The sequence below is a fragment of the Natrix helvetica genome, assembly GCF_964273705.1.
Source record: "Natrix helvetica genome assembly, chromosome: 1".
Taxonomy (NCBI): Eukaryota; Metazoa; Chordata; class Lepidosauria; order Squamata; family Natricidae; genus Natrix; species Natrix helvetica.
The window spans coordinates 232497162-232520753 of NC_138548.1; the positions used below are offsets into that span (position 1 = coordinate 232497162).

Sequence of the window (23592 nt, forward strand, 5' to 3'; positions counted from 1 at the left end):
AGTGGTATGTACCGTATCACTTATTACTAAGAGAATTATAACCTGAGGTACACACACATACAGAAGCCACCAGTCCTTTATTGGGTCATGGTTTCAGAGATGTTTCCTTACTAAACAGAGCAGCAGAATGACTTCCTACCAGCTTCCTCACTGACTGTGTTTGTGGGAAGCTGGTAGGGAGCATCAGAAATCACTCCTCCTTGAATGACCCACGGAACTGCCTGCCATTTTGCTGGGACGAAGGGGAACAAAAGGAGTCATTGAACATAAGGAAAATTGTACTCCACTCCTCATCCTGATACTGTATGTCCCCAAGAGCACCCTCCCCCAGGGGAGAAAAGGATTCACTCACCCACTACCAGTGACCCACAGCTAGATCTATCTTGCCAGCAGGCATCCAAGTCCCTCCCTCATCCTTCCCTCGCTACCCACTGCCATTTCAAATTTTCAAATTTTAGGCTTCAAATTTTAATCTCAGTTTCAAAGTAGCCACTCACCTGTTCCGTGGGTCATTCGATTGGATGCAAAGGTCAGAGGGAGGCAGGAGAGAGGGCAAAGGTATGGCCCTCCCATCTTCCCTTGCGCCACCCAACCAATAGGTTTTCTGGGAAGTGTAATTGGAAGGTGTGGTGATGCTGAAGCCGCTACAACTTCCATGAATTTCATTCTCACAGGAATCAGGGATCACAGAACTCTATATTTCAGTTTAATTAAAAGTAACCATTGGGTTCAATAATTGCTGCTCTACACCTTCCAATTTCTTATTATGTGCAAATGTGTTTGCATGACATATGGTGACATTTGTCATGACACATGACATATACTTCCATAATTCTGTAAAACACCCAAAGTCATCGATGTATGAGCAGTCTCATAAAATAACTAAAGCACACAAATGTTGTCCTTAACCTGTCTCAAAAATAATACTACTTGATAGCTCAATGATCATTATAAATATCTGAGGTGTATGCTTCATAATTACTTAAGAGTCACTCTATGCCCAAACCTACTTCTCTAGTAGAGAAACTCTTTATCATCTGGGAACCAAAATGTATTAAACTTAAAGCTTTTTATAACCACAGGCTATCAGATTCTGGGTTACTGCTTCTCATTGGACCACATCAAATATATGGATATACTATATATCCACATGGTCAGAAATGATTGTTCAGTCTCTTCTTAAAAACATCCAGTGATGAAGCACCCACAACTTCTGAAGGCAAGCCATTCCACTGGTTAATTGTCCTCACTGTTAGGAAGTTTCTCCTTAATTCCAGATTTCTTTCTGATTAGCTTCCAACCATTATTTGTGGTTATATATGGTGGCACACTGAAAAACTGCCCTATATCAATTCCGAGGTTCAATTCCTGGGCCTCTTTCTCCTGTCTTTTTAAGTCAACATTGGCCTTCATTTTTTTAGTCTAAGAGTTCTCTGGAGCCTATCCCTTGACTTCCACATTCTATCTATGGCCTGAAAATCAGGTTTCCCTACTGAAACTTTCATGAAAATAAAGAGATGAGAAGTGACAGCCGCCTTCAACAGCTTCAGATGGAAAAGGGCAGTAGTGCCATTCACAGGCTGCTCTAAATGATTCCCCAGCCTTCAAAAATGGAATTTCATAGCTTATAAAAGATATAAGGATCATGCACAGTGAAGGTTATTGTTGTGTTTATGATATCAAATTATTGGATGTATATTCACATATTCTGAACTATCTGTTTCAAGGACCATAGTCTCAAAATAGGCTTGCACTTTAATGAAAGAGGAGAAAGAACTGGTAATATCAGTAATTTCGTCCTTGACCAAGAGGAAATATATATAGCTGACAACTTCAATTGGCTTGAATAAGCAATGAAACTATAAACACCCAAATGATGAAATACTGTTGGAAAAATGGCTCTGTAAGGCTTAAACAAGTTCTTTAAGTAGAGAAAAATTGTGTACCAAGATCTGATTTGTTTGGAGCATGATATTTTCAAGAACATAATATGGGTGTGCAAGCTGGACAATAAAGGCTCAAGATTGGGGGTGGGGGGAACCCACATGCCTTTGAGTAATAAACCTGGCAAAGGATACTGGAGATATTAGGGGTTGCCAGATAAACTAATCAGTCAATATTGAGGAAATCAAAGCTAAACTTTTCACAAAAGCTCGAACGACAAGACCAGATGTCATGCTATGGACACTTCAGGCAAAGAGACAGATAATTAGAGAGAGAGAAAATCTCATGCTTAGTCCGGTTGAGAAAAAATAGGAAAGACTGAAAGGGTGAAGGGTTGGTACAATAAAAGTGGCCCTTGGTGCCATCCTAGCAAGGATCAGCCATCTAGAACTGAACACAGTTCAGGGCAACTATTTACTGGGTCACGATGAGTTGACATTGACTTGACAGCAACTAACAACATACGGGTCATGGGAGAGAGAAAAGGTCCCAATGGAAGAGCAATCCTGTCTCCAAGTGAAACAGCTGCAATCCCACTGAGATATTTAACTTAGTTAAATCCAGCTGCAAGGAAGAATTTTTCAGAGACCACAGAATGGTAAACAATTATGTTTCCACAGTAAGGTGGAGATTTCATATGCACAAGAGGCTTCGGTCGGCGTTATTTCTGTGAGCAAACTGTAGGAGTTTAAATGTAGATTATCAGTGTCTATTCATGTTACCAGTACCTAGGACCACAAATTTTTGACTTCAATATCCTTTTAGGCCACTTCCCCCACAAAAAAAATCCTTACTTCTGCAAATGTTATCAAGCTCTGAAGGTGCAGACAATAATGCTACAAAAATATCTTTACTGATGTTGTTAAAAACAGCTGTTAGCCCCTTACCACAGGGTCGTACTTAAGCTTTCAATAATAAAACACGATTTCTACCCACTGCCTCAATGCAGCAGACTTAAATTTAAAAAAATAAAAATTTGTGCTTATTGATTACCATTTCTATAATGTGCCTATTTTGAATACAAATAATTTAAACAAATAAAAAATATTCATTGAATACATATTCAAAAAGAAATTTAAAAATATTCAACATGTAAAAATTACCCAGAAAAAATTGCCAGCATAACCTATTAAAATCACAGATGCTCTTCTTTTATTCCAATAACAACATATTTGATAAATACAGTTAGTCCTCAATTTAGAACCACAATTAAGCCCAAAATTTCTGTTGCTAAGCAAGACAGTTGTTCAATGAAATTTGCGACCATTTTACGACCTTTCTTGCCACAGTTAAGTGAACCCCTGCAGTTGTTAGGTTAGTAACACGGTTGTTAAGTGAATATGGCTTCTCCATTGACTTTGCTTGTCAGAAGGTCACAAAAAAGGATCACATGACCCTGGGACACTGTAACCGTCATAAATATGAACCAGCTGCCAAGCATCTGAATTTTGATCATGTGACCATGGGGATGCTGCAATGATTGTTAACTGTGAAAAACAGTTGTAAGTCATTTTTTTCAGTGCCGTTGTAATTTCAAATGGTCACTAAATGAATGGTTGTAAGTTGAGGACAACCTGTACTACTGATTAACTGAAACATACTGTTTACATAATGATTGCTAAGATAAATCCTTGATAAATTGTTGTAATTAAATGTCTTCTCAGATAAGATTTTCTAATTCAATGGGCAGATATTTTTCTCCTATAAACCATAAAGAAAGCTTTGAAGAATATACGATCGATATGTGTGTGTGTGTGTGTGTGTGTGTGTGTGTGTGTGTGATATTTGTACTGATAAATAAATAAAGGGAGACTAGGATAGATCTATTTCGAGCTAATTAGCTCTCATCAGCTAGCCATATATATCAGTGAAGGGGATTTTTCAGTGAAGGTTAAGCAACTATCCCCTTCACTGGTAACACAGAAACACAAGTCAAAGAGAAGGAAATAAGGACTAAAGCAACCTGCTTCAAAACCATGAAACTCATCAATTTTGAGCTCAGCATATTTTCTGTCTCTGTCTCTCTGTCTCCCCATTTAACCTATTTGCTCTAAGAAGAGAGGCAGAGCTAATATAAGTACTACTTTGAGCTTGTGAAGTAAAGGTGGAGTACTAATTTAGCAATATATAAATCAAGTTGTACAAGAGGAATTTCCTCATAATGTAACATCAAAGTACTGTAGCTTTTAAAATGCATTAATTATCCCTCTGTACTTGACCATAAAGTCAATGGATAATTTAACTTCTGCAGAACCCTTTCCTTTCTTTTCTGTTCCCAGTTCTCAAATAACTGGCCATTTTTCTCCTTTGTGACTTTTTTTTAATCCATGTATATAAAATAGGGACACTTCCATTTTTCCTATTTTCTTTATCATTTCTTCCCACTACCCATACAGAGTATTTTCAACAACTATACAGAGGAGAAAAAAAATACATAGCCAATAATAGAGCAGCCTCTTCTCTCTTTGGAATTGTTGTATTTAGTGTTGTCACTCTCAGTGGTTCTTATAGGCTTTCCCCCAAGGGACAGATTCTACCTTAGTTCTGGATGTTCAGACACTCAGCCCAGGATATTTTGTATTCTGATTCTACTAGACAACACAGTTGCAATTCTCTAGGATACAAAGTTTTAACTGTGTATAATGTATAATGTACTAGTTTTCCTTGAACGTACTGTTCATATGAGAAAATCCTATCTACTCCTGTTTTTATAGGGGAAATAAATATATATATATTTCCCCTAAATATTAGAATGCCCATCCCCAACATTCTTCCAGAAGGCACAGAAGACCTGGTTTTGCCAACAGGCCAAGGTAATGCAGAGTGGGGTGGAGCCTATTGGGTGGCTCGTGTGATGTGTTGTTGTTGAGGTGGGAGTTGTTTTATTTCCTATTATTCTGTCTTTTATTAGTTTTATTGTTGTTATATGATGTTTTTATATTCTTGTAAGTTGCCTTGATGTGTGAATATAAATCTCCTAAGTAAGTAAGTAAATAAATAAATAAATAAACAAACCATGATTAAGCATGCAAAAACAGCTATTTTTTGGATGCTCACACACAATACAACCAGAACCACTTTGTTCTCTATTACTATTTCCTAAATTCAAAATGTTTTCAAAGAAACCATTCAAAGAGTACCACTATCTTCAATGTAAGGTGCCTTCAGTTAGTTTAAGCAAGACTACATCCTGAAAACTCTACTTTTCAATCATCTTGCAATGCTTGTGTGTTGAACCTGCCCTTAGATAAACAAACTACCATATTGCAAGTACTGTAAAAGCAAGATGATTTGAATGTAAATTGTTAGTGACACGTGAATACTTAGTCATGCTTTGCTAGCAAGATGAACATAAAGGAGAAGTATGCTGGGTCACTTACATGATTGAATCTGGACTAAATTTCACACCCTATAAAACCATATAGAGTACTATACAAGGTGCATCACTGCTTTGGGTGGCTATTACTTAAAGTAATTTAGTCTGGATCAGGGTGGGTTGCTGCCAGCATTGCTGCTGGTTCACTGCGTGTGTGTGCGCATTGAGTGTAAATTGTTCTGCGCATACGCAGAACATGAAAAAATGTTTAAAAACCAAGCTGGCAATGACAACAGCGACTGGGAAACCAGTTCGGGGGCATGGCCAGCCTGTCATGCCTATGGGTTTGGCGACCCAGTCCCAATTTCCACTATCGGTTTGCCCAAACCGGTGCAAACCAGTAGCAACCTACCTCTGGTCTAGATGCAATCCAGGTTAAGCAACTAAAAAGGGCGTTGGTACTTACCCGATATGCCTCTTCTCATAGTGGGGGAGGAGTATCCAGGATGGGTTGACCCTGTCCTCTCTTGATTGGACTGAGTCAGATAAGCTCTTTTAGCCACGCCTTGGTCACCAGGTTCCACCCAGTTATCGGCAAAGAACTCTATCCAACTCGCTGTGTCATCCACTCTAGACTTTATTTTAGTTTCAAACCTTTATTTATTACTTCAACAGAACAGTTCAATAAACAACATAACAATTTCACAACATACCCATATCAGGGAGGGGCTGGATACTCCTCCCCCACTATGAGAAGAGGCGTATCAGGTAAGTACCAACGCCCTTTCTCCATAGTGAGGGGAGGAGTATGGGACGTACCAAAGCCTACATGTCCCTAGGGAGGGTTACACATTTGAGTATATGCCCAAATTTATGCCTGGTGAGGCGTGTCCCCCGCCCTGTGAACAGCCTGCAATGCCCTATGTCCGAATGAGGCTTCCGTAGAAGCAAAGGAGTCCAACTTGTAATTCCTCACGAATGGTGAGGGGGGAGACCCCGTGGCTGCCCTACAGATCTCAGATAGTGAAGCCTGCATGGCCCAGGCCGCCGAAGTGGCCGCGCTTCGTGTAGAATGTGCTGTGTTAGAGCTCGGTGTTTGCAGACCCCGTGCCTGATAGGCAGAAGCAATACAAGTTCTTAACTACCTGCCTATCGTGGTGGAAGTCACCTTGTTCCCCAGGCTGGAAGGAAACAAATAGGGCTTCCGACTTCCTGTTTGGTCTGGTTCTTCTGAGGTAAATCCTCAGAGCCCTCCTCATGTCCAAGGTGTGCCACTTCCTCTCTAATAGGTGAGAAGGGTCTAGGCAGAAATTGGGCAATATCAGCTCCTGCAAGCGATGGAAGCAAGAACACACCTTGGGTATGAAGGAGGGGTCCAACCTTAGCACTACCCTGTCATGGTGAAACACACAGAGATCTTCCCTGGTAGACAGAGCCTGCAGTTCGGATATCCTCCTGGCGGAGGTGATGGCCACCAAAAAGGCCACCTTAATTGTCACGAACATCAGAGAGACAGTACGTAATGGTTCGAACGGAGGACCTGTCAGAGCGCCCAACACCTTGTGTAAGTCCAAGGAGAGGTACCTGTTTAAGATTGGAGGCCCCCTTGAGGAACCGCCTGACCATCGGATGGTGAGTCAGTGTCTGAGATCTATCGCACAGGAGTACCGATGAAATGGCCCTTTGGTGAGAGTCCTCACTTAGTGCCATGGGTCTCGCTCTGTGACCTGGGCTGCGCACAGTTCGTAATGGTTTGAACGGAGGACCTGTCAGAGCGCCCAACACCTTGTGTAAGTCCAAGGAGAGGTACCTGTTTAAGATTGGAGGCCCCCTTGAGGAACCACCTGACCATCGGATGGTGAGTCAGTGTCTGAGATCTATCGCACAGGAGTACCGATGAAATGGCCCTTTGGTGAGAGTCCTCACTTAGTGCCATGGGTCTCGCTCTGTGACCTGGGCTGCGCGCAGTTCGTAATGGTTTGAACGGAGGACCTGTCAGAGCGCCCAACACCTTGTGTAAGTCCAAGGAGAGGTACCTGTTTAAGATTGGAGGCCCCCTTGAGGAACCGCCTGACCATCGGATGGTGAGTCAGTGTCTGAGATCTATCGCACAGGAGTACCGATGAAATGGCCCTTTGGTGAGAGTCCTCACTTAGTGCCATGGGTATCGCTCTGTGACCTGGGCTGCGCACCCCCTTAGCGGTTCCTGCGCTTGCTTTCTACCCCCGCTGGGGGTTTCCTCAGCCTCTAGTGATTGATCAGGCAGCATGGAGGCAATTTCGATCACTTTTGCAGCAATTTAAAATTTTTCCTTTAAGTTTCTTCAGGATCTCAGGATGAACACAGCCATCCATTGATGGACTGAGTCGATAACTGGGTGGAGCCTGGTGACCAAGGCGTGGCTAAAAGAGCTTATCTGACTCAGTCCAATCAAGAGAGGACAAGGTCAACCCATCCTGGATACTCCTCCCCTCACTATGGAGAATACAACAATCTATATCAGTGGTTCTCAACCTTCCCAATGCCGCGACCCTTTAATACGGTTCCTCATATTGTGGTGACCCCCAACCATAAAATTGGTGTCTCGGTTCCTAAGACCATCGAAAATATGTGTTTTCCAATGGTCTTAGGCGACCCCTGTGAAAGGATTGTTTGACCCCCAAAGGGGTCCCGACCCATAGGTTGAGAACCACTGATCTGTATGAATACGTTTAACCGCATAGTTTACCTAGTTTACATGGTAAAAGTTTGGGATTTAACCAATAAATCATATTTTCTGACTTCCCAGTGAAATTTATTACCTGGTTTGAGGTTTGCTATGTGGATAATTTTGTCTCACTTGTACTCTAAGATAATAATAAACCTTAAGAATTCCTTCTCCCCCATACATATGTATAATACTGAATACGTATGTAAAATACTGAAAATATTTTAAGTCCTCCTTCCATCAAAAGTGAGGGCAGTAACAAAACCCTCTACTGACTTCATTAATAAAGACAAAAAAGGCCACACTGTTTGTTTGGCAATTGCCAAATCATTTGACTTCGAGAAAAACCCAGTTATACACATTTCACAATGAATTTGATGAAGGTCCTAAATATATCACACATTTATTTCCCCATAATAAGCAGTGTGTACATGTGTATGTACATAGACATAACCCCCCCAGGGAATTTCAGGAGTGAAAAGCCACCCTGTAGGAAAGCAATAGCAAACTATTCTGAACTGTTGCCAAAAAACCCTACATGTGTTCATGTACTTATCAGAAATTGAGTTGATCTCAACTCAAGGGGGGGGGGGGGAGAGACAGAGAAAACAACTAGACAGAGAGAAAATGCAGCAGGAATACACACACACACACACACACACACACTTCACATTGAGGTTTGACATACAATGCATCAAGAAACAGCATGTGGGGGCCCAACATTTAAGGAGCCATTTCATCTGAATGAGACTAGCTCACCCACTCATTTCAGTGGGACAGCCTACCTATATCCCACTTACCAAATAACTTCAGTTGGTGGGGTGTGTTGCAAGAGCAGAGCCTTCTCTACTGAGCTCTGGTGGTGCAGTGCTGAATGCACTACTGCATTCTAACCACTGCTCACTCCAAGAGTTTGATCCTGACCAACGCAAGGTTCACTCAGCCTTCCATCCTTCCGAGGTTGGTAAAATGAGGACCCAGATTGTTGGGGGGCAATATGCTGACTCTGTAAACTGCTTAGAGTGGGCTAAAGGTAAAGGTTCCCCTCGCACATATGTGCTAGTCATTCTCGACTCTAGGGGGCGATGCTTATCTCAGTTTCAAAGTTGAAGAGCCAGCGTTGTCAAAGACGTTCTCCACGGTCATATGGCTGGCTGACTAAACAACGAAGGTGTACGGAAAGCTGTTACCTTCCGACCAAAGGTGGGGGTTTTCTACTTGCATTTTTACATGCTTTCAAACTTCTAGGTTGGCAGGAGCTGAGACAAGTAACGGGAGCTCACTCAGTTACGCGGCGCTAGGGATTCGAACCGCTGAACTGCCACCCTTCTGACCAACAAGCTCAGCTTCTTAGCCACTGAGCCACCATGTCCCTTTAGAGTAGGCTATGAAGCGGTATAGAAGTGGTATAGAAGTGGTATAGAAGTCTAAGTGCTGTTGCTACTTTGGTCCCCACCCTTTGGAATATTCCCCCACTGGAGATGAAATCTGTTCCCACGCTCCTGGTCTTTCAGGAGACCCTGAAAACTTGGCTCTGCCACCTGGCCTGGGGCCCTGACAGGGGCCTCTTACATTGGGGAGGGCTGACGGAGAAGATCCCCAACATCATCTTGGTTTTTTAGCTTTACTAATTAACTCTCCTAATTTTAATTGCTTTATTTTTTTTTCTTATATTGTAAACTTCTCAGAGTTGCTCTATCAGTAAGATAGGTGGCATATACATTTAATTAATAAATAAAATAAAATCTTCACTATCCTAGGCCCCAACACGCACACAAACACACACGGTCAGAGGCATCTTCCCATGCTCTTCTTCTAATGTGAAATATGCTATCATCTGTCAGCAATGCCCCTCTGGATTCTATTTGGTCAAATGGACAAAAAAAAAAGTTTGCAGAAAAAAATTAAGGGACACAACTTTGACATGAGGATTAAAACAAGGACAGCATAAAATCAGATCATTTTCATTTTCCAGGGCATGCCAGCGCAGGACACACAATGTATTTTTAACAGATGGTAATTGTGAATTGGTAAAATACTTGTAATCTGTCTGACATATAACCTGTATTTGCATAACTACTGTCTTCTCCTTTCTTCCCCCCCTCACTCTAAATTAACTCCTACATCTGTCTAGACTCTAGACGCTCTATGCTTCCTTTAACCTTAAGAGTTTTAATAAAATGTGTTAGTGAGAAAAGGTGCTATGAAACTCCTCTTGATTTCTTTCCACCTAGACTAACACAGGTCTTCTCCTAGAGTGGCTATTAAGACTATGAGAAACCTGTGGCATCTCTGCTCAGTATACATAGCCAACAAACTTCTATCTATAGTCTGTTTAGTGTAACTATCTTAATAGGATTCCTGGCTTCCTGTTCTCAAAAGAAGCAAGACAGAACAGTTTTCAGATTCTGGCTTCTTTAAGAGCAACAAATCATGAATAGAAATCTGATTTATGTAAGTGGTCTCCTTAGCCTAAAAAGCCTAGCAAAAGTGATTGGCACCCCATGTGTCACCAGTTTTGTGCAAGGGTAATAAACCATAATTAAAATTAAGAAACCTTAATTCTGTTCTGTTAAATACAGAATGCTCAGTTATTAACTTATACTTACATTAAAAAGAAATTAACCCTTAGTTTCATTGTTAGAATATGAAGACCTGACCTCCAATAACTATTAATTAGTTAAGAACTCTGTAAATGAACATGATGAAGAGTAAAAGCTAAATGACAGCTGATAAATTAGATGCAAACTATGTATGAACTAATAAATCTGCTATTTTTGTCTTTGTTTAAAAACAGAGCTGAAGGACTTGGAATTTAATTGAAACAGGGGCATTTTTCCACCATGTCATTTTTATTAGTTATCAACACATGGAGTGTTGCAAATTGGTTTTCCAAGGAAATATAGATGCTGCATTTTTGCCCTTTCACTAAAAAGACAAGCCTGCTGGTTTCAAGTAATTTCTGGGGTGGAAGTGGAAGGGATTTTAATATTCCCCCAACATGTTTACTGTTCTGATCCAATTCACAAATCCCCGCTGCTATGTTTAAGTAAAAAAAATGATTATAGGTAATGCTTTTAGACTGAGCCTTATTAGAACAAGAAAATGAGATAGCAAGTTATGTGGCATGCCCCTTAAATTCAGTAAAGTGATTATATACTTTGATTTTTCTACACTTAGAATAAGATGTGAACCCATCAAGAAACATATATAATTCTTACAATGAAAACACAGTTTGAAACTATGGAGACTACTGGTTACAAGCTCTGGTTTATTACAAATCTCAAATGGCATTTTATTATAAATCTCATTGTCATTATTATAAATCTCAACTGTCATGTAAAAATTATTTATTTCTATCCTGCCTTTATTATTTGTACAAATAACTCAAAGTTGTGAATATATCCAACATTCCTTCCTCCTCCTATTGTCCCCATAAAAACAACCCTATGAAGCAGGTTGAGCTGAGGGAGGATGGCTGGCTCAAAATTACCAGGCTGGTTTTCATTCTAGGACAGGACTAGAACTCACAGTCTCCCAGTTTTTAGCCTGGTGCTTTAACCACCAGATCAAACTATCTGTCATGGCTTATTCATGACTTTATGGTTTATTCCTGGATTTTTGGGGAAGAGGGGGAACCAATTCTGGGTTCTGACAAAAGACACAGAGAAAAAAATTAAATAGAAACTAACTCAATGAGCTATGATTACTTTGCTAATTTTGCTGATTGAACAACAGTCCATGGTTAAAAACTCAAGACTTAATGTTATGTGCAATTACACACTATGACTACCAAATATATCTAGGTGTAATTAATAAATGCATGAAATGAGACATAATGGGTAGAATCATACTTGTATTTAGTTAGTTTGAAGCTCAGTATGTTTGTTTTTATTTATTTACATTCAATTTTTTGTCAGGGGGATTCAAGGCAACTTATGTGTGGATCTCCCCTAATGTTTTGGATATAACAACTATCCTAGGGTTAGGTTAGTTATAGTGGTGCAATTGTGCCGACTGAACAACCGGTTCAGTGATTGTGTGCTTCATGCATGCATGCATGCTCTGTACACGCACACGCCTGACATGCGCTCTGCATGCATGCAGAGTTTTAACTAAACTTACTTTCCACGTTACTTCTGGAGGGTAACACAGCTGAAGCGCGGCCATGTGCTCTGCCACATGAATCAGCTGATATAAGTAAGTAAAGCGCAGGGGCAGGCAGGCTGGCCCACCTGATTGTCAGAGCGAACCGGTTCTCTCCCCAGCTGATTGTCAGAGCTACCAGTTCGCCCGAACCAGTCCAAACCGGCTGAATCCCACCCCTGGTTACCTTGGACAGAGTCTGGTGGTCCAAGCATTACCTTGCAAGTTCTATGACAAAGACTTGAATGTGAACTGTATGTTAGCATGCTATGTCAATACTGTAGCTAGTGAGAACTGAAAGCTTTTCATTAAAGAGCAACGCAGAGCAGAAAGAAGAAGGGGAAAGAAAGTCTCTAAAGGCCAATAATAAAATAGATGAATGGGCTAGCTAGACAATCAATACAGAATTCAAGTAGAGCATGAAAGAGCTCCAGAATTTTGGAGGGGGGGGGAGGGAAAGAATCTTTTTTTTTACAAAACTACAGCTGGAAGTCTCACTAGCCAGTACACAGTAGTTTTGTAAGTTTTGCATAAATAAGTTCTCCTTTACACAAACAAGCAATCACATTCATGTCTAGCCCATGGTTAGCTCATGATGCAGTGTTCTGCCCATCACACTATGTAAACTGTGGATTAATCAGTAGAAAGCATGCCATGTGAATGCAGCCAGAGAGGCTATGCCAGGCAGAAGTGTCTTCCCAAAACAGGGGGGCGGGGGCCTCTAAGGAAGAAATTGTTAGGAAAAATACTTAAGGAGGTGTTGTTGTTTTTTGCAAGGTTCTCATTTCCATGTTCACACTGTATTTCAGAAAGTACTGATACCCTGAATTTGAATATCTGCTATGATTCATAGAAGACATATATAATGGTATTATTACCTCTTATCTTTGTTTCAGCCTAGATTAACCTTTTGGACATATTAGTATACTCCCTATGTTGGAAGAAAAAATTAATTGGTGTCAGTTTCTGGTGTGATGTCAGGGACTCAATAAAATGTTCTTATTAATTTAGGAAGTAGCTGCTGAACAGTTGTTATCAATCAGTATTCCATACCAGGAAGGGGCAGATAAAGGGAATAACGCTTATCAACCACTTATGAAATGAACTCAGTTCAATGGATGAACAAGATAATTGTGGGCAATGGAAGACAAAGTATTTTTAAGAGTAGAGAGCAGATGTCAGTTTCTTCATCTCAGTATGTCAGCCAGTACGTGAATAGAAGCAAGATCAGGAACCTACAATTTTCTAGATGTAGAAAAGTATCTTTTTTTGTATCTGTCTTCTCCTGACAAGGGATGCAGAAAGATGTGTAGTTCAGCAATATATTAAGGGCTCCAGGTTTCCCATTTCTTCTAAAGGAATGAGGTGTTACATAGAAGGGAGAAGCCCAATCATGTTTCTTAACCTTTGCAACTACAAGATGTGTGGACTTTAAACTGCCAAGATTGAGAAACACTGATTTAAAGGCTAATAGGTCAATGTAACATACACACATCTCCTTTGGAGGGCACATGCTAGGTCACGCACATTACCAGGTCAGCAAAGCAGCAAGTGGGACTATAGACACAACAGCTTCTTCCTTGGGATATATTGTAGTTGGCATCCATCCATTCATTCATCCCTCTCTCATCTCTATCATTTATCTATCTGTTTGTCTGTCTGTCTATCTGTCTATCTCTCTCATCTCTATCATTTGTCCATCTATTTGTCTGTCTGTCTGTCTATATCTATCTGTCTGTCTGTCTATCTTGGGGAAGCCCAAACGGGCATTTGGCAACAAATGTTAGGAAGGTGCTCTCTTTCAAGGGCTATTACACAAAGATCACTTTCTCAGAAGAGAGAAAATGTCTTTTACAGGAGAAAAAAAAAGTCAATTTGTGCTGATAAATGTTATGCAAAGGAGCGACCTGAATTTGTGTGCATCTGTAATGCCAAAGTGGTTCACGAATGAGCTTCATTTTATGATGTGGTCAGTGGGAGTGGCAGAGTTGACACAGAAGGAAGATTTCAATGCAGGAAGTGAGAACGGTGAAATATTGTTTAATTATCTCTCCAGAGCAACCAGGCAACAAGGATGCCTTTCTGGCAAGCTGGAGGAGTGCCCAAAAGCTTTCTCAATGGAAGTAAGAGATGAATATCTATCCCCACAGGTATGCAAGCAATGGTGTGCTGGCAGATTCCCTCACGCAAAACACACACACACACCTACTCAGAAAGTGCTTTCCCCGAACTGTTGTCCTCCAGACGTGGTGCGAGGCATCGCCTCCCATCGTTTCCAGAGGGGGAACCTACATTGGCGCCCAATACATCTTGGAAGGTACCAGATTGGGGGAAACTGCCAAAGTTGTGACAAGCTCAGAAAAGAAGAGAGCGGAGAGGAGCAGCCGCTCTCTCACTCACTGGCTGACTCTCGGGGGTCGCCTTTCCAGAACTTAACTCCCCGGGGGAAATCCTTTGCTCCCAGTTGGAAGGACTGACCGCGGGCTCTTCTCTTCCTGCACTCGGACAGTTGATCCCAGGGGAAATCTGCGAAGGAGTTAAAGGGAGAAGAACGGGGGGCAGAGGCAGCTCGGGAGAGGAGGCACGAAGAGTCAGGCTGCCTTTCGGGGTGTGGTGAAGGCTAGCGGGGGGGGGGGAGCCAGATGAAGCCGGAGGAAAGAGAGACCGAGGGGAAGAGGCGCCGGCACCGCGGAGGGGAAAGGGCTTGCACCGGGTGGGGGGGAGAGGAGGAGGCTGTCGACGGAGATGGGAATCGTCGGCTCTCCTTACCAGATGAAGTCGGTGCAGTGGCTGCAGAAGGTGGGCTGCTTGAAGAACCGCGCGGTGAATTTGTGGTCCCTCACTTCGTGCACGTTTCTCTGCCGGAGGGCTCCTTTCCGGGCGAACCGCCGAGCAGCGTCGGGACCCGAACCGGGTTCGGAGGGTGGGAAGACGTCGGCCATGGCAGGCGCGCGCGCGCCCCCTCCTCCTCCGCCGTCCCCGAGCGAGCTTCCCTCTTTTCCTTGCTCCTTCCTGCTCTGCCTCCGACTTCGCCCTCTCAAGCCAGGAAGCCGCTTTCCAGCCACCGGCTCTGCCACCGACTCTACCCCCGTCCGGCAGCCGCGTCCGACACTTCTGGCAGCTGTGTGGATGGGCGCTGCCTCCTGCCCGCTTCGGGCTCCTCCTGACGTCTGAGCCACGCGCGGCAGGGAGGCGGGAGGAGGATCCCACAGCCCCGGGCCAGACCCGACGGCTCCGCCCGCCCGTCCGCCCTCCTGCCCGCCCGCCCTCCTGTTAGCGCGCTCCTGGGCCCCCTGCCGCGGGAAGGAGGAAGAGCGCGAGCCGGGGAAGCCCGTCTCTCAGGGCAACAGGCAGGCCGGCCGGCAGACCCACGCCCCCCCCCTGCGGGAGGGGGAGGTCCCCGAATAGGCGTCCGCGGTGCTCCCAGCCCCGCAGAAGGGCCGCGGGCATCACCTGTGGCATTCGATGCGCGGGGAGACCCGCCCCGCCCCCCCGCCGTCAATCAAAAGCCCGGACTCGCTGGAGGTTCGCCACGGGCGAGAGAGAAGAGGGCGGCCGACACGCAACAGATACTTTTTGCCACATGCGCACAAAACGCACCGCCGAGGCCTTGAAAATGCTCAGAATGCGCGCACGGAGAAGTTAACCGAGCGGAACCGGAGTCAGCTCAGCCCCGCTGCTCGATCCCTCTCTTCAGGAGAGGTCGCTCACCCTTCACGGCTGGGTGATTAGCAGCGCCCAGGGGTGAGGGAGTTTGGGGACTAAAATAGAGAGAGGCTCGGCGTTGATTGCAAGTCAATTTTGGCTCCTGGCAGTTTGGAGCAGGCTGAGGTGGCTTCCTTCTTCCAACCCGTTGTGCCCTGTGGGGTTCAGATGGTTGCCAGCCAGCCTGCGGGGGGCACCCGGGCTGCAGAAGGCCTGCTGTGGACCTGAGGAGGCTTCCTTTGCCAGGAAATCACCTGTAGCCAGAGCGCAAGTGGAAGCCTGCAGGCTGTCCTCCTTACTCATGCAGCCAGAATGTAGCAAACCCACTTGTGCCACCCGGTGCCAATAACACCCAAAAGTTTGAAAGCTTTTTCTCACACCCACAGCAAACAGGTTGCCCAATGTGACCTCTCCCGTTTACAAACAGCTCTACCTCAACCTGTTGCTCACTCCAGAGTTCTTTCCCTTCTGTTGCCTCCCAGCTCTGGTAGGTAGCTTTCGACTTACAGCCATTTGTTTAATGACTGTTTGAAGTTACAACCGCTGGGCAGAAAGGGACTTATGACCGTTTTTCACGCTTGCGACCATTGTAGCATCCTCATGGTCAGAATTTGGGCACTTAGCAACTGGCATGCACAGGTAGTCCTCGACTTACTTCATTTAGTGACCATTCATTTAGTGACCGTTCAAAGTTACAACGGCAATTTTTTAAAAAGTGACTTGTGACCATTTTTCAGACTTGTGATCTTTGCAGCATCCCCATGGTCATGTGATCAAAATGCAGACACTTGGCAACTGGCTCATACTTATAACCGTTGCTGGGTCACAAGGTCACATGATCACCTTTTGCAAACTTCTGACAAGCAAAAGTCCAAAAGGAAGCCAGATTCACTTAATACTATATCACTAACTTAACTGCAGTGATTCACTTAACAACTGTGGCAAGAAAGGTTGTAAAATGGGGCAACATTTGTTTAACAATTGTCTTTCTTAGCAACAGAAATGTTGGGGAAGACAGATTCACTGAACAACTGTGTCACTACCTTCATAACGGCAGTGATACACTTAGCAACTGGGGCAGGAAAGGTCATAAAATGTGGCAAAACTCAAATGTCTCACTTAACAACAGAAATTTTGGACTCAGTTGTGGTTGTAAGTCGAGGACTAACTATGATTATGATTGTTGCAATGATGGGATCACCTTTTGCGACCTTCTGACAAGCAAAGTCAATTGGGGGGGGGGGAAAGGAAGATACAACAAAATATATCAATATCTGGGAGGATTGTCTAGCACATTGCAAGAGATCAAGGAGTAAGTATCCTGAGAACTACTGCCAGTCAAGTGCTTCTAATCTTTTGATTAGCTACTAGCCAGCTTAAAAGATAATGTTAGCAACATGTCTTTCAAAGCATGAAATTCTAATGTGCAAGACTGTTACTGTTCCATGTTCCACTGTTCCATGGGTGCTGGATGGCTCACAAAATTTGGAAGTGTGGCTTCCAAATCCTGGGAAGTAATTATTTTAGTTTGGTCTGCATTGGTCAAACTTAGACTTATCTACCGCTTCACAGTGCTTTCCAGCTCTCTCTAAGCGGTTTACAGAGTCATCCTATTGCCGCCAACAATCTGGCTCCTCAATTTACTGACCTCGGAAGGATGGAAGGCTGTGTCAACCTTGAGCCTGGTGAATTTGAACTGTCAAATTGCAAGCATCCAGCAGTCAGCAGAAGTAGCCTGCAGTACTGCACTCTAACCACTGCACCACCAAGGCTCTTGTTAAAAAGAACTTCCTATATCATCTAGAGACGTGTGGGCTCCCTTTCCCTGCATGCATTCAAATAGGACCTAGACAACCACCTTCTAGGAAAGCTTCAACTTGAATTCATCTCATGGCCTTCAAAAGTAGGGTTGTGTGAAACTTAAAAAATATAAAAATGTACTTTCTTACATGGCTATGTAGCAGTGTTGGGTTCCTACCAGTTCGGCCGGTTTGGCTGAACCGGTAGTGATTTGGTGGCCTGGGCCGCTGAAACCGGCAGCGACCCAGGCTTGTCATGCCCCGAACTGGTTCTCAGGGTAGCGCTATAGGCACCGCCATCTTGTTTTTTGCTTCTGCAAATGCGCAGAACAATTTTTATTGCACTGCCCATGTGCGCATGAAGCGCCCACGAGGAATCTTCTCACCAGCACTGGTCATTGTGTTTCCAGGATTGATGGCTCTGGCTCACACTACATGATTGCATTGTTGAAGTAGCTCTGATGGCTGCTGAAAGAATTTCAGGCTGAGTGGCTTTGACGAACACTGCGAGCATGTGCCAAAAATATAACATGGGACCCCCTCAAAGCACCCTGTATTCCAGGGTCGGCATTTTTAGGAAATCCCAAAGTCGCTGAGTCTGGAAGCACCTCAGAGATCACTGGAGGAGAAAATTGACTAGTGCTTTCCACTGTGGTGTGAGCCTGAAAGGATTCTAGACCATTCAAATTATTCTATCAAGGCCTATTGGATTGCTTCTTCGCTCTGGTAAGACCAGTCCATGTTTATTTTGTACAGGCTTTCTGAATGTCCCAGTTGTCCCATTCCAAGTGAGTGAATTAATGGAAGTGGCATTAACTGGGCTCTTAACATATCTGTGAGCATGGCCACAAACTTGATTAAGGTTATTTATTAGATATTTCCAATAAACAGTAGCAGCTCAAAGGGAACCTGCTTTAAAAAACAATCCTGGTTATCCATATTTTGTGATACTATATTGTCAATGTTGTTGATTAAATTGTTTCAAATGACTTTGCTCTGGCAATTTTATATCAGCACAAACTGTTTTTGGTCTTCCAGCAGACATTTCACATTATCCTTTAGTAGAAATGTGCAAAAGATTTCAATTATGTAAACAGTAGTTAAATTGACTACATTCAAAGAATAGGCGTCCAAAGTAATACCGTGTTACACAAAAAGCATTATTTGTATGTCATTTGCACAAATGAGGCAAATTCCTGCTAAGACTTGCTGTTTGCTTCAGTGGACTTTCCTCAGCAATTGACATCCCTTTCCCCCAGTCAGTCCAATAAAGATTTCCCTGGATTTCATATTAACATTGGCTATTGTTCTGACCTAGGCTTCCTGATACAGTAAAACACACACAATTAAGTAAAAAAAAACCCTCTTTTTATTTCGAAGGCTGTGAATTATATTCATTCACGGCCCCTAAAGAGTTTCAAATAATTCTACAGGAAAGAGTTCTACAGCAGGCTGCCAAAGTCCTTCAGAATAAGGCTGATAAACACCCACCTTTATCTTCTTCGAAAATGCTGCCAAAGACTTAATTGGCAATTAGCTTGGCAAAGGACCAAAGAGTCAAAACGGAGCTTCAGAAGGTAAACTGACCAGCATGAAGCAAGTTGCTTCCTGCAAAGGCTCATGTGCCTTTGCTTCTCCTTTATGTCCTATGGGAGGGGCCAATCACATCCAAACCTTACTCCCGAGTCATCCCTTCTGTTTTAACTGTTCTTGCCTTCTGGCAGCTCTGCGCATGCATGCACTGGGAATGGGGAGCCTGTTCCTCTGCCTCGCTGCTGTCTGACTCTGGAGGTTCCGGAGGAAGCACATAACTCCCAGATGGCCCCTCTCTGCCTCCGACGCAAAGCCCTTGTCCGAGCCTTTCCTGGGCTCCAGGACTGGCCATGTTCTTCCTCAACCTCCTCGCTGTCCAACTCTGCTGCCAGCTACACAGGCCACCAGTGGACCACAACAGCTATTCTGGCCTTTAAATCTAATGAAAATCCTTAGATAAGGAGAGGCATCTATGGCTATTTTTACTCTCAAAGAATCATAGGGCTGGGAGGGACCTTGGAGGCCTTCTAGGCCAACCCCCTGCCCAAGATAAGAGTCCTTATATCAACCCGGGCAAATAGTTGTCCAATCTTTTCCTAAAAACCTCCAGTGATAGGGCACCCACAACTCTAGGAGGCAAGCTGTTCCACTGATAAATCGTTCTCACTGTTCGGAAATTCCTCCTTAGTTCCAGGTTAGCTTTCCCTCTGATAAGCTTCACTCATTGCTTCTTGCCCTGCCCTCAGGTCATATAGAGCAGGGGTGTCAAACTCAAGGCCTGGGGGCCAGATCCGGTCCATGGGGAGATTAGATCTTGTCCTTGGGGCCACAGTGCCTCTGCCAGCAAAAACAACTTGGGAGAGCTGCGTGCATCCCTCCTGAGCTCTGTTTTCACTGGCAGAGGGTTGCAGGAGGCCATCGAGTGATGTTGAGCTGGCCACAACCACTCTGGCTGTCCAAGGTCAAACAACCCTGACGTGGCCCTCAATTAAATTGAGTTTGATACCCCTGGTATAGAGAATAAGTCATCACTGTAACAGCCCTTCAAGTACTGGAAGAGTGCTATTATGTCACCCCTAATCCTTCTCTCTATTAGGCAGACATACCTAGTTCCCTTAATTGTTCATAATTGTTTTAGCTTTCAGGCCCTTTGTTATCTTTGTTGTTCTTCTCTGCACACTTTCTAAGGTCTCAGCATCTTTTTTATATTGTGACCAGAACTGGATGCAGTATTCCAAGTGTGACTTCACTAATGCACTGGGTCCTTTTACTCCTACACTACTACTAGCAAAGAAGGACAACACTAGTAGAAGGACACTTTTTTTAAAAATCAAGGTTTCAGATATGGCATTTAAGCTCAAAATGGACCCAAAATCATGTTCATACAATGCAATCGAGCTCAAAGGAGGCAACTGTATTTTAGTCCACTGTCTTGTGTGAACCAGGCAGATGTCATTCATTAATGGTTCAGAGCAAAGAATTATGTAAATTGAATCAAGAATGGTTATGTTTTTAAATAATGTGTTTGGTAAGTTAAGCAGCATATTTCTACATTGAGGATAAACATATAGTTCACATAGCTCATAACTTTCCATGTCCACCATTGCTATTATCATCTTGGAGCACATTAGCAAAAATATTTGACATTCAAAGCAACCTTCTTTCCCCAAATCAGCACTGTACTGAAATGGTAAACATTTTTCACTGGCAAATATTATTTTATTTTATTCAAATAATCCAATTAGAGGCCTGTACCACAGTTTGCCATATATTAAGAGGGCAGACCATTCACTATTGGTGAAATATTTGGTAATATCACAATGGAGCAGCAACTTATATGAAACAATATGGTAGGATACTTTAATCTTGAATATTTTGTGTAGCAACATTACTAATATTTTTCATAATATTCTGTTACATATGTCGAAGCCTATAGAAAAAGCAATACATAATTTACCAATACAATGTACTTTGTTATTCTAATACTCATCTCACAACACTATAAGCTTTTTTAAAAAAGTTTTTTTTTAATTTTCAAAACAAACACAACACATAAAATCTTCCTTCTTTACATACTGTAGAAAGTGTATCAGTTGGTTACAAAAGACTTTCGTGCATCTCTTCCAGTGGTGGGTTCCTGCTGGATCGCACCGGATCGCGCGCGCTCCCTTTCAGCGCTCCACCTGGCTTGCGCGCTCCCTTTCAGCGCTCCACCTGGCTTTCGCGCTCCCTTCCGGCGCTGAAACCGGAAGTACAGTCTTGCCCCGCCCCTGGCGAAGCAACGACGCCTGCCTGCGCTCCACCAGCTCGGCTGGGAACGGAGATGTTTCCTCAGCGGAGCGGAGCGCCTGAAACTTTTCAGGCGCTCCGCTCCGCTGAGGAAACATCTCCGTTCCCAGCCGAGCTGGTGGAGCGCAGACAGGCGTCGTTGCTTCGCCAGGGCCGGGCAAAACTGTACTTCCGGTTTCAGCGCCGGAAGGGAGCGCGAGAGCCAGGTGGAGCGCTGAAAGGGAGCGCGCAAGCCAGGTGGAGCGCTGAAAGGGAGCGCGCAAGCCAGGTGGAGTGCTGAAAGGGAGCGCGCAAGCCAGGTGGAGCGCTGAAAGGGAGCGCGCGCGATCCGGTGCGATCCGGGAGGAACCCACCACTGATCTCTTCCACAGTCATCAAGCATAATTCATATTAACTCCAGTATTTTAACTCAGATATTTATACATGTTACCATCATCATACCTCCATTTTCATTTGACTATAATTGTTTAAACGTCCTTCATCATAAAATATACCAAGATTTAATACATAACCACATACTGGCATTTCATTTACTATTTCTAAAATCCTGCAATGACACTAAATCCTTATGTCCTGTTCTAGCTAAACATCCATAATATTTAATAACAAAGTTTTCTAATCCTTCTTTCCAAATCACTGTTTACAATTTACATCCCATTTCCTTATGTTGTACCCATACATATATATACAGTACGTTGTTATCATTATCCCTCCTTTATTTGACTATATCCTGATTCATATCATTTCCCCCCCCTAATAATCAAGACTTAACTGAATCTAACTTAATTCTTTTTTTTTATTATTAACCTTTATGTATAATCCAAAAGGGCTTCTAATCTTCCTTTCATGGGTACCATTCAATATTCATATCCAATTATTACTTATCATAACACTACACATTGTATACATTATTATCATTATCAATTATTTATTTAACTATATCTATTATAACTAAATTTCACAAAGTTTAGCTAGTTTTAAATTATACTCTTCCATCTATCAACCTGTATCTTTCCAGTAGCAAAACAGTCTCGTATCTTCTGCCATTTGTGGTGTCAGTCCTCTAATCATCTCTTTAATCAAATTTGTATGGACTTCTCTTAGCAACTCTTTGCTTATAAAATCTCTCATGTAATTTCAATGCCCTTCTTCTGTTTCCTTAATCAACTTATCTTTGATTGTCGGTAGTGTTATCAATGATATTGCTAATTAAATTTCTCTCTTTAAATCCATTCATTCTTTTGTTTTCTCTTCTTCTGTATCTTGCCATCTGGGGTAGATTTCCCCTCCATTTAATTCCTCTTTCAATATTCCACTCTTTCCCTTTTCAATGACAAACCAATCACCATAAATATCAGCAATTTAAATTTCTTTATATTCATTTTCCTCTTCGATTTTTAGGATTTTAACCGCCATTTTTTTCCATTTGATTAGCATCTTCAACTTCTTCATCATATTTTGCTGTTAAGTGCACTAAGTCTTCCAACTTCTCTATCCTCTCACGTGTATCTGATAATTTCTGAGAGTATCTTTTGCAGACTTAAAACTTCTTTCTGCTGTTGAAATTGTGCCATTATCTCCAGCTAACAAACACTGTGGCTCTGGCTTAGAAGGTTTTAACAGGATTAAGCATAGATTCACAATAACATTTCACCTTTCTCTGGTTAAAAATATACTTCAAAGGAACATCTGTGTGCTTTTCTTCTTATCACTCTTTATAAACAAGCTGTGAGACCTTGAAGTGCCAAGCCAGGATAATCAGTGAAAAAAAATAAAAAAGTGTTTCGTTTCCAATACACAAACCTCCAGCCTCCGAGTAGCAGTGTTTCAATGTTACAATTTCTTTGTTTCTTTTTGTATCTTTTTTGTATTTCAAGTTTTTTAAAAGTCCGATTCTTAAATGAGTTAGAAAAAAACCCACAGTAATGAAAGAGGAGAATTTTAGCTCATAGATTACAGAGAATAGTAAAAAAAAAAAAATAGAAGAAGGAAACTTAATCCATTCGTTTTAAAAGGCTTGCATAAATTCCATCTGTGAAGATAGCGTTTAAAAAGTAAGATAACCCACTGTCCAAAACCAGTCCAAATTTAATTCCGCCGCTTATTTTTTCTCTTCTCCAATTTAAATTAATTTTAAGGTTTTTTATAGGCAG

The 23592-nt window shown here is 42.7% G+C and overlaps 1 protein-coding gene across 1 annotated transcript in view; it reads right to left on the reverse strand.

Moving 5' to 3' along the window:
• PRKCA (protein kinase C alpha) overlaps nucleotides 1–15280 on the reverse strand; it is a 209195-nt gene extending 193915 nt beyond the window's left edge. The window contains exon 1 of the mRNA XM_081934404.1: nucleotides 14883–15280. Within this exon, the coding sequence (XP_081790530.1) occupies nucleotides 14883–15055 (173 nt within the window). The 5' untranslated portion in view covers nucleotides 15056–15280. The remainder of the gene's footprint in view (nucleotides 1–14882) is intronic.
• Nucleotides 15281–23592: the final 8312 nt, after the last annotated feature.